Source organism: Argiope bruennichi, chromosome 7 (assembly GCF_947563725.1).
Source record: "Argiope bruennichi chromosome 7, qqArgBrue1.1, whole genome shotgun sequence".
In the NCBI taxonomy this organism is placed as follows: Eukaryota; Metazoa; Arthropoda; class Arachnida; order Araneae; family Araneidae; genus Argiope; species Argiope bruennichi.
This window is the reverse complement of record NC_079157.1, coordinates 122,427,330-122,439,777: the sequence shown is the minus strand read 5'-3', so window position 1 is coordinate 122,439,777 and position 12,448 is coordinate 122,427,330. Positions and strand designations below refer to the sequence as shown.

Here is a 12,448-nt window from a genome sequence, read left to right as displayed (position 1 = left end):
AAATGCAATTCATATTATTATTCATATAATTTAAAAAGTGGAAAATGGTATCTCCTTATCCACTGTGTTGACTTATAGAAAGATAGCTTTCTAGGAGTTCGAGAATCATAGAATAGATGATGAGTCATAGAATAGATGAATTGTCAGATGAGTCTCAATACAGTTCTTATTGACATATATCGTTTTATTATTTCAGAGCCTCCTAAGATTGATCGCAATGCTATGTTCAACATACGTGTCAAGGCTGGTAAAACTTTCGAGCTAGATGTTCCTGTAAGCGGTGAGCCACCTCCTACCAAGAAGTGGAACATAGGCACTAAAGAATGCGATACCTTACCCAGGTGGACTGTGATCAATCAAGACTACAGCACTAAATTATCTGTCAGAAATGCAGAGAGAGGAGACAGTGGTCAACTCACACTGTCTGCAAGAAATCAGCATGGCAACGACTCAGCTACTATCACCATCACAGTTCTAGGTATGTCACTTATAAATTTGCTAAAAATAATGATGAATTTTTTTTCATTAAATATACTATTTTGAATTAATTAAAGGTTCGTTCTTAATGCCTAAACAGAAATTATTTTAGTTAGTAGAAATTCAAATTTATTCCTAGATATTAATAGAATCGTATGGTACCTCAAATATCAACAGGAAAATTCTTAACGACACATAATAAATAAATATTACATGAATGCTTCTCATTTTGCAGCGGCACCTTCCGCTCCGGAAGCTATGCAAATTAGCAATGTAACAAAGGATGGCTGTCTTGTAGCTTGGAAACCACCAAAGGACGATGGTGGGTCCGAGATCTCCCACTATCTGGTCGAGAAAAAGGACACCGAATCAGGAAAATGGGTTCCTATTGGAGAATCTATCAACCCTCAGATCAGAGCTGACAAACTCATCGAAGGACATGAGTATCAGTTCAGAGTGCGAGCAGTCAACAAGGAGGGAGAATCACCGTGGCTGTTAGGAAGAGAGCCGATCGTCGCCAAAAATCCATTTGGTAACTAAATATTCTTTTGTTTCGAATGCCTTGTCTAATACTTCTGCATTTCCATTTGTTTAAACCATTCCTGCCAGTCAGAATTCGAGCGTTTTGCCCTGACTTTCAAAATTTTATTTTAATAAAAGCGCAAAAACTGACAGCTATAGCATGTCTCGTAGCTGAAAATTACAGTGCAGATATTTACTATGAGATATCTCATAGTTGGCAGTAAATACATTAACTATACCTTCTTATGATTTTCTTTTCATAAGAGCTTACCTGAGAACCTGGCAATTGCTTAAGTGTTTCTATGTGATTTTGTTTGTAGTTAATTGTTGTTAGTGATTAACTGAATACTATCTGAAGTTAACAGTTATTTAATGACTTAATTAAATCATTCAACTCACTCTAATTGAAAGAATGCATAACAGTCTAGTTTGCAAACAAAATAATCTTAAGTTACATATTTTAGCACAAAATGAAGTTGTTTCAAGTAGTGATAAATTAAAGAAAATATCCATTTTCACATGCCACAAAATAAAGCACTAGGTATTCTAACCTTTCGATAACAAAATCATGTGGTTGTTTGAAGGCACTAAAAGAAAAAAAATCGAGCATGATCAAAATATTTCTATTCTTTTTTCGGTAGTTGTGCACTCAAATATTCATAAATATTGTTCCGCTTGATTCCTTTTGTTAAATAAAGATCCTATTATAATTAAAACAGCAGTAAAAATACACATATATGACATTAAAATTGCAATTTTGTTTCCATTAGTAGAAAAATTTCCAATTAACTCTCCGTTGCTAAGCAACTTTGGAATGGCATCTCCCTCAGTTATTTCATACATATTCGCAGGCTATTTACTCATGTAAATTTAAATAAATTATATGATGCTGTAAGATAGTTAATTTATTTTATATGTGTATATAGTGTTGAAGTATATTATGTAGTTATACATAATCTGCATTTCGCTTCGATATAAGGCAACAGTTTCTGAATATTAATTGCCACTGTCATTAGTTGCCATTTGAATAAACTGCCGCTAAAAGTTTTAATCATAGATTGAAATTTCATTTGAATTAATATAAGAACTTTAAAATCACCTAATATCTTACAATGTGCCCACGCTAAATCGTTACTAAGAATTTAAGTGCAATTTTCAGTAACAGACATTCCATTATTTAATAAAGCTTCAGATATGTTCGGCTTAATTATTTTCCGTATATTCTTACAGACCAACCAGATAAACCCGGAGCACCGCAAGTCGTGGATTGGGACAGTGGTCAAGTAGATTTGGCTTGGAATCCACCGCGAAGAGATGGTGGTGCTCCTATCACTGGTTACATTATCGAGAAGAAACCGAAAAACAGTCCCGTTTGGGAAGAGGCCGCCAGGGTGGACGGAAATGAAACTCGTGCCACCGTGCCAGGGCTTAAAGATGGTGACGAATACGAGTTCAGAGTCACAGCGGTCAACAAAGCTGGACCCAGTGAGCCTAGTGAACCGTGTGCACCAGTTCTTATCAAGCCAAAATATTGTAAGCACTGATTTTGCACTTTCCTTCGTACAATTAACTTGCATAATTTGAAATCTTGCATCTTTTTTTGTTGTTGTTGTTATTTTGTTTTTTCGAAATAAATATGTAAGTAGATAAGCGATAATAACTAAATTTCTTATCTGTTTTATCATTAAAATTAAGAATAAAGCAATTTTTTATATTTATTAAAGTTTTATCAGAAATATAAAAAAAATAATTCAGTTCCTTTAAAATTATTTATTTTCTAAAAAAATATTTCTTTTAATGTTGACGATTTACACGTAATTATATTCAATATTCAGAAAAAAAATATATAAATAAACATTGCATATTATGACGGCATGACATGGTATATTTACACGAGTTTGAAAAAATATGTTCATACAAAGACAACTTTTATTGCATTAATTAGCTAGTAAAACTGTTGCTATTATCATTCGTTTCTAGTGCACTTTTATCGTGAAAAAAAGAAACAATAATTAATGCCTTCCTTTTCTAATAAGTGAAGTTTAATGTTTTTCACGTTTATATTTAATCCTAAAAAGTTTTGATTTCGTAAGAATAAAAATTCAAATTGTATTTTTCCATAATAAATTTTAAAATTTTTATTTGATATATCTAAAATATATCTATAAAGAAATGCTTTAAATTGTTATGAAATATTTACACTTAACATATATACAAATATATAAAGATATATAGGTATATATAAAATATAAAATTTGCATTTTGTTTTTTAATTTATTATCTCCATGAATGATTATAATTGCTCATTGACGTAATGACGACTTATTTTCAGTTTTCCACGTCATACTGAAAAGTTAATCAGTGTTAAGCATAAATAAATAAATGATTTTAAGTGTTAAATCAAAATATATTTTTGTTCGGCCTGAATAAGAATTTTACAGGATGATTGATGAAGTCTTTTTAAGAAGCCCTTTAAATTCAAAACTGATTCGCGTATACCCTGGGAAATAACGTATATTTATAGTAAATGGCTATCTGAATTTATTGAGATAGATTATAGCGCCCCTAGCGGTGTAATAAGGAATCTATAAAAATATCTCTAGAAATAAAGAAGATAGGCTAATCCTATAAAATTTAAGTCCAGTTAGAAAAATAAACGCTATACTATAATAAAAACGTTTTATGTGGTTATCTGTAATGTCGTCGGAGATATCTGTGATTAAAAGTAAGCTTTCACGACTTGACAAAGGGTTCGTCCTAAAATTGAAAAATATATTCTTCAGTGTTACCATACAGTTTTTCCGAATTACGCAATGGCGAAATGAAATTTAAGCAACGAAGAAAGTAAATAAAAATAATAATTTAAAATCTATAAAAAAACACATTTGGGAAGGATTTGAGGATACATTTTTCAGTTTTAAGGCGAAGCGATAAATGTAACGTGTTTCAAATAGATTTTTTTTTGTCAAGCACATTTGAAATATTGTATATCTTCCTTAATAACGTTATGCATCTTTTTCAGTGGCGCCAAGTCTCGATAAATCTCTCCTCCACGACATCAAGGTCAGGGTTGGTAGACCCATCAACTATGCCATTCCCATCAAGGGCGAGCCGACTCCAACAGTGCAATGGACCATCAACAACAAACCTGCAGTGTCCAAACGCATTGAAATCTTATCCACAGCTACACAGACTACACTCGACATCATGAACTCTGAAAGGAGTGATTCCGGAAAATATACTCTGACACTACAAAACACTTCAGGAACGATATCTGCCTCAGCCAATGTGATTGTGATGGGTATGTACCTGATATTACGACTATATAAAACGTATTTATTTTAGAATTCATTCATTGGATGAAAAATAAATGTTTACTATTCTGGTTTCATTGAAAATCATATATAAATTCTTTATTTTTCTGTGGAACTCCTTAGTTTGCTAAATTAACTTCTTTACTTGTTTTGAATTTCGTTTTGTTTTAAACCATCACAAATTCTCTCCAGATGCTGAACGAACAGATTAGATATAATAATGCATTACAAAGAAGAGGAAATTATCTTGTTTCGCTATCCAAACGTTTTTTTATATTTATATGCTTCCTTGCTTTATTGAATGCTGGAATATTGAAAGTACTTTAAAAAATATAACTTGGAAAATTTCTGCTTAAAGATTTTAGGTATTAGAATTATTTTTATATTCATTTAGAATTTTATATTTAACTTTCACTTAAAAGTTGCCATTATGCATGTATATTAATACATGACATAAATAATTAGTTTTATATAAGACAATTAATTTAGACAATTAAACAATAGAAGATAATATGGTTGAAATAAATAAGAAAATTCATCATTGTTATTTTATATGATCTTTTGATTTGTTTCATATTATAGTGAAAATATATCAAAATATATCAAATATATATCAACATATCAATAGTACAGAAATATTATCAGAAAAGATTAAACTAATTATCAGGAGAGAGAAAACTAATTATCAGGTAGTTTAGATCTTAATTAAGCTTCCTTCCATTTGTTTAGTCATAAAATTTATGGTGTATAAATTTTTCTCTCTCCTGATAATTAGCATATAGTTCAATTTTATGCCTATTGCTTTCAGGTTCTATTAATAGTAGGAAAAATGCAGCCTAAAATGTACTTAAATTTAAAAATTTTATTTCTTAAATGTATTTAGATAAAATATTTCTTAAAATACAAAAAGCTGGTTTATAAGAATTTTTATTAAAAATGAATAATGCTTTTGTATATTTCAAATTTACATCATCAAATATTGATTAATATTTCTACAATAATATGATCGAAACATTTTTTTAAAGAATACATAATTTTATTAGAGGAGAATTGACATCGCTTCAGACTTTTCTCTGGAAAGATGCTGATTTTTAAAATATTCGTCTCTAATTTAATTTTGCTCTATTTATTCTTTTTTGATACAGTTAAAATTACTCCATAAGTTATTTTTTAATTAACTTAATATTGTTCATTCATTATTTCAGATCGTCCAAGTCCACCTGAAGGACCACTTGGAGTAACTGATGTGTGCAAGGATTCTGCAACCGTCACTTGGAAAGCTTCGAAAGATGACGGTGGATCTCCTATTAAACACTATCTTGTTGAGAAAATGGACACTACTAGAGGCACTTGGAGTGAAGTGGGCACAACACTGGACTTGAAACTTAAAGTGCCGAAACTCATTTATAAAAAACGATATCATTTCCGAGTGAAGGCGGTGAACGAAGTTGGAGAATCGGACCCACTGGAGACCAAACAAGAGACCATAGCCAAGGATGCATATGGTAAGGATTATATAACTTAGAACGTTTCTACGAAACAGAATTCTCACTAGATCGAATGTTTTTGATTTATTTACTTGTAATAATATTTCTTAATTTAATTTAAATCCTAATAATTTCCTAATGTTTATCTAAAAATAGCCCATATTACTTTATTTTAGAATTTTCTATTATTTCCTGATATAGATCCTACTTCTTTATTTAATTATTTTTAGCACACGGGTCTACGAAGTTTCTGTCGCTTCACTTTCCCACACTCCGGAAAGAGGGGTAAAAATCCCTAATGCTTTGACATAACTTCAAAAATAACTAAGATTCTCTTTCTTAAAACCAAAGCATATCAAAGAAATCTCTGTCAGAAACTTGTAGTAAAATAACCAAGGGAAAAATTTCCGTCACTTTCTGCTTGCGTCCCTGTGTGAAATATACTGTTTTTTTTTTTTTTTTTTTCATTGATCGTTCCACTATACAAATTGTGTTTTTCCATGAATCGTTCCATTATAAAAATCATGTTTTTCCATGAATTTAATTCCAATTTTTTTTCTTCTTTCGACCCGGTTTCTGGAAAAATGTGTTACATATCTATAGTATTTTTTTAAAAATAAAATCTTATAGATTATTGTAAAGTTTTTACTGTTACATTTTAAAAAGAAAAGGGAGGGGAGAGGGTTCAGAGATAAAATGAGCAACACAAACTTCGTTGCATTTGTATACTACTCCTAAAATACCTCTAAAAATTTTGATATTTCTTATTGCATTTTAAAATATTACTTCACAGGATTGCGTAATATGTAAAGGAATATTATTTCTTATCTAAATTATTATTGTTTTTTATATTCTTAAGATATTGGGAATTAATCTGTCAGTTTTAGAAACATAATCTACAATTTTTATAATTGGTTACACAATTATATAACTTTGTACAAAATATAATACTTTAAAATGATTAAAAAAATTTATAGATGAACTATGCTAAATATAAGAACTTTAAAGAATATTTTTATTTCCGATTCTAACAGCTTACAGTTTTAAACTTTGGATGCTTTATACGAATACTTATCATCCCTAAGAATATATACATATTTTTCCCATTGAAATATCGTGAAAAAATAGTTGCTAATCATTCCTTTGAAAAACATTGACCGTTTATTCACTTAACTTATAAAATATGATTAATAATTTATTTCCCTTTGCATTACTAAAATTCGTCATTTCATATGAAAAAATATAGGCGTTTTATCCTAAAAACATTTCTTATATAATGACTTATTATTCATTTCAAACATTTAGAGCCACCTCAGGCTCCTGGAAAACCGCAAGTGACAGATTATGATAAAGACCGCGTGGATTTGGCTTGGACCGCTCCTAAAGACACTGGCGGCGCTCCTCTGACAGGATATACCATCCAAAAGAAGGAAAGAGGCTCACCTATCTGGACCAAAGCTGCAGACGTGCCAGCTAGTCAGACCAAATGCACCGTGCCCGGTCTCACGGAAGGCAACGATTATGAATTCCGCGTTATTGCCAATAACAAGGCTGGAGAAAGTGAACCTAGTGACCCGTCGGACTTTGTAACTGCCAAACCCAAATTCCGTAAGTAAACTGTTCTAGCTTCTTTGTATTTTGATGGGATTGGATAATGTGTGCTTTTTATTTTATTCCGAAGTTTTATTGGCTGTCACTTTCGGCTTGAAACGGCGCTAAAAAGCCATTGGAAATATTATCCATGCCTAAGAATTAAAATTTATTTATTGTTATGTTACAAATTAATTTCAAATAATTGTATTCGCAGCTATTTATATGAGAATTACATATTAATTCTATGAAGATTCGTTGCTACAAAATAATGCATTATTTCACTAACATGTTATGGTCGCAGCGTATCAATACTAATCAATAATGGTGCAAAAATTGCTTTCTAATTGCTACGAAATCAATATTTCATTGAATGTTCAAGTGCTGTTTCTTTTTAAAAAAATTTTAATAGTGTTAAACGAGCAACATTCAATTTATCCTATTCTCAAAAAACATAAGAATTAAAAATACATTTTCTCATTTGATTATTTTCTTGTTTAACTAACATTTTTTGTCTGTATGATTTATTTGTAACAAGAAAAAAAATGATTAAAAAATGAAATATCGTATAATAAATGTGGAAGTTTTTTTTTTAATTTTTTTCTTCTTGAACATGAGAGAGAAATTTGTATTAATAAAACCAAGGAAAACATTTTAAGAAAAAGAAGAAAGCAGGAAAAATTAACTGCAAAATATGAAAACATTATTTAAAAAAATTTTTTTTCTCTCTATTAGTAGAATGAGTTCTACAATTCTAATAAGGATAAAAAAACTTTGCTTTCCCCTATTTTTATGTTGTTTCACTATGTGAGTAAAGTAATTCCCAGTTCAGATTTGAAATGTTTTGAGCGGCTACTTGTTCAAAGCAGTAATATTTGGACTCTGATATTGTGCAAAACCGCAATATGTTTTCGCAATCAAATTGATGTGACCAATAAATGTTTTATATTTAATTGCATGTTATTCTAGATGTCAACGGGAAAAGTTAGCCAATGTTTCGAAAGAAGAAAGAAATACGTCATATTTTTCGGAAAATTATTACAATTTTGCTGCTTTAATGAATGAAACACCATTGCATTTAAATAATTTTTATAGTCATTGAATAGCGATCTATTAATATTTCTTTAAATGAGAATATTTTCTAAGATTTTGGGCTTTTAGGAAAATAGGGAACATACTTATGTTCATTTTAAATTTACTTAATTAAAATCAAATGAATTAAAATCCCAATCAATTCACATTACATCAGGTTTAAAAATTTAAGTATTCCATAAAATCAATTAAAATATTTTTCTATTCGAATTTGTTTTAATTTGATTTTTATCTATTAAATTGAATGAATGCCATTCATTAATTTATTGCTGTTAAAATTACAGTAGAATTTTAATATTACTGTAGAGCGCAATATTCTTTTCATTTGATAATAATAGCAATTTTGGCTTCATAAAAAGCTTCCAGAATTGTAATTTATTTATAACCAGCAGCCTTTAGCGAATACTAGTTTGTCATTGTATTTACTTTCAAATAAATCTCTTATGCATAACTGAATGTTTCTGATTACTCCAAGAAAATATTTTTAACAATTAAATTGTGACAGACATCAAAGCTGTTTTATTTTAATAGACTTCAGGGGTGTTTGTGCTCAGGGGAAACCCCGGAATTCCGGGGATTTTGAACTTCGCTACCCGGAAATTCCGGGGATCGTCGTTCAAAAGGAAGTAGGAATAATAATGAATTATTTATTTTGATCTGGGTAATTTTGTTTGCTTTGAAAGCAGAAAACGCAACGTCAGTGTGTGTGGTGAAAACTTTTCCTTTCTTTCTGCAAAGGCAGTGATAATGCGTGAAAAGGGGGAAAAACTTCTTTTTTGTTCTTTCCGTATTGCGAGTTATGACTCATTCCCCCGGTTCTCGGACATTCTCTTCTGGATTCTTTTCGGCAAGTGGGCGCGGCAGAAAAAAAAGGGAGAGACTTCGTTCGACCAGATGTGCGATAACGTGACTCTGGGTTCAAAGGTCTTATCTCTCCTGGCGTGGCGCCAATAAGTAGAGAAGGGGGATTTTTCGCCGTATTAGCTATTTGTCATTGATCGCTTCGCAACTTTTTTTTCTCCGCCGTGTAAAATTTTCGTTTCATTTATTGATGCACATGTAAATTTTTCGTTTCGCTTATTGAAATATTTTTTTATTTATGTACGCAAGAGAATTTCACTTTGAAATTTCAGCATATGAAACAGAAATTACCCCTTAAAAATTCATATCTAATTAGTTTTACAGCATTAGATCCAGAGCTAAGAGGTAAAACCAGTACAATATTAGCTTTTGAAAAATTATCATCTTTTATGTCCCATATTTTTAGTGATAATGAGAAGTCAAAAGTAGAAGCTGAAATAAGGTTATACCAGAGTGATATTGATATCACCAAAGAAATGCTCTACACATCTGATGAAAGTGGAAATCAAGTCAAGTGTACAATTGATAAATATTGGTCTAAAGTTTCTAATTTAAAAGATGATTTCACAAATGATTATAAGTATCCTACATTGGCTAAATTGGTCAAAGCCTGCCTTAGCTGCTTCCATGGCCCATTAGTGGAAAGTGCATTCAACTTAATGGATACACTTGTCACTGACTATAGAACCTCTCTTAAGATTGATTCCCTAGATGCAGTGCAGACTATTAAATATGATTTAATGGCTTCTAAAGAAACCTCATGTGAAAAATATGGCTCAAAAAATCCAATGACTGATCCAATTCACAAAGATCTCTTACTGAATATGAACAGAAGTTGGAAAACATATCAAGAGGACTTAAAAACATGTATTTCAGATGAGTCACCTATAAAAGTCTCTGAAAAACCTTCTACATTAGCAGAAAAGCAAACTGCTTCTACCTCTGCATGTGCAGTTCTCGAGGAAATTTCTTCAACTGTAAATGAGGAAAATAAAAGTCAACCTTCCTGCAATTATGAAGTTCACCACAAAAGAAAGACAAGCCCACAAACATCAGAAAATAAAAAAAAAAGCAGCAGGAATTAGATATTTTTTTTAAAAGAATTAATTCAGGTAATTTAAAATATTTGCATAAAATGTAGTAGTTTATATGTTTGAAAATTTATGGTTATTAATTTTGCAAAAAAAGTAATTCATTGAACTTTTATAATTAGGTCATTCAATACTTCATAATTGTAATTTTTCATTTCCCCCCCCTTCTCGAAATTCCAAAATGCCGGTAGTAAGTCCGTAAAAGTTTCAGGGGATTTTTTGGGGTCCCACAAACACCCCTGAGACTTATACCTATTCTATTTCTTGTTTATATGAACCATTCCAATGAACTTAACTTTCATGACATCATAGATGTATTAACATGTTACTGTTTATATAATCTATCTTCTAATATTCGGGACACTGTAATTTTATTTTTACTTTCTTCATGGAAATTAAATATATTAAATTGAATCTTTCTTCTTCAGTTTTCAAAAATGAAGGAAATAATATTTGACGGAGCATCGAAAACGATTTGAATTTCAATTTAACAATAGAATTTATTGTTAAAAATTCTGCAAAATAATTTTTAAAAAATTGGCAAAATACCGGAAAAATTTACGTGTTATATTTACTGTTATCATTGAAAAGATAGTTTTATAAATTTTGAGATGGTGGAAAAAAATCAATTTAAAGCTTTATTTTTTAGTGTTATGATTGATTAAAAACAATGCAAAATTTTCGCTTACCAAAGAATATGTGAGCCAAATTTGGTAATTCTAAGTCAAACGATCCATCCTATAGAACGCCAACACACGCAAACTTCTGTGTTTATTATTCGTTGAGATTATTTAAGACACTATTGAATTTGACATTATTAAATTATTTTTGTTTATTCCAACAGTGGCACCTAAGATTATGACTCCTCTGAGAGAGATGAAAGTTCGTGGCGGCATGACGCTGACAGCAGACATCAAATTCATTGGTGAACCCCCGCCGAAAGTTGAGTGGTCTTTGAATGGCAAACCTGTAACGAGTGAAGACAGAGTAACCATTTCGAACTTTGATGACCACACTATTTTGAACATCATCGACGTGAAACGTTCAGACAGCGGACCATACACTTTGACAATTAAAAATGAACACGGAAAAGACAGTGGCATTTTGGATGTCAACATACTAGGTAAGATATTCAATATTTATTTCTACGAAAACACAGATATGACAAAGATATGTACAATTTAAACTCACAGCGTTGTTACAAATCATTCTTCTGTCTAAATCTTTTTCTACAAACAGTGAAGATGCATTAACTGGATTATTTTTTATTTTCTCATATATGAAACACTGTAACATTGAAAAAATTTCTACCTTACAATATATTCTAACTTTGTCTCGCTAGCCTTCATGATTCCGGAAATATTTTTTTGAATTGTGTCTACCTGTAAGTTTGTAACAGGAATTATGGAAAAATGCAACAAGTTAGAGGATTGAAATTTGATAACCACATTATATACATATCCAAGAATTGTGGATCTGTATCAGATTTTAGTCTCCTGTCAAGGCGAACCGGTGTTTTCCTCAGATGCTTATTCACTTCTCTCCTTTATGCGTTGAAGCATAGCAAAACAAATATACGAAGACAGAATATTTTTTTTTTCCTCTGAATTTCTATTTAACCACTTAAGTTCCATAACCCACATGGAATTATCACGTATATTGTCCTTTAACCCTGCTGATAGATTTATTTTTTTACCCGTTCGTATCCCATAATGTAAATAGATGAATTTAGTGTTAATGAAATAAAACAAAAAAATAAGTCGTTGATAATTCAGACAAATCCAAAGATTTTATCTTCCACGAAAAAAGAAATATGCTTTTCTTGCAAAAATGGAATCTGAAAGCGGAGTTTTTTTTTATTTGAAGTCTTTGATATTGAATTGAAATTTTAATTGATGGAAACTTTAAAAAATAAATCTTGTAACAAGATAATTAACAACAATATTTCAGAACTGAATATGTTGACATATTGTTTAAGAATATCGTAGAAATCGAACAGTTCAGTTTTCACTTA

At 30.5% G+C, this 12,448-nt stretch overlaps 1 protein-coding gene across 2 annotated transcripts in view; it reads left to right on the top strand.

Annotated features, from left to right (window-relative positions):
- The window catches only part of LOC129974839 (twitchin-like), a 243,952-nt gene that overhangs the window by 163,729 nt on the left and 67,775 nt on the right, over positions 1-12,448 (top strand). For both annotated transcript variants that reach the window (XM_056087604.1, XM_056087605.1), the window contains 7 exons: positions 197-478; positions 713-1,009; positions 2,230-2,532; positions 4,022-4,300; positions 5,519-5,818; positions 7,106-7,408; positions 11,279-11,557. In XM_056087604.1, the coding sequence (XP_055943579.1) occupies positions 197-478; positions 713-1,009; positions 2,230-2,532; positions 4,022-4,300; positions 5,519-5,818; positions 7,106-7,408; positions 11,279-11,557 (2,043 nt within the window). The remainder of the gene's footprint in view (positions 1-196; positions 479-712; positions 1,010-2,229; positions 2,533-4,021; positions 4,301-5,518; positions 5,819-7,105; positions 7,409-11,278; positions 11,558-12,448) is intronic.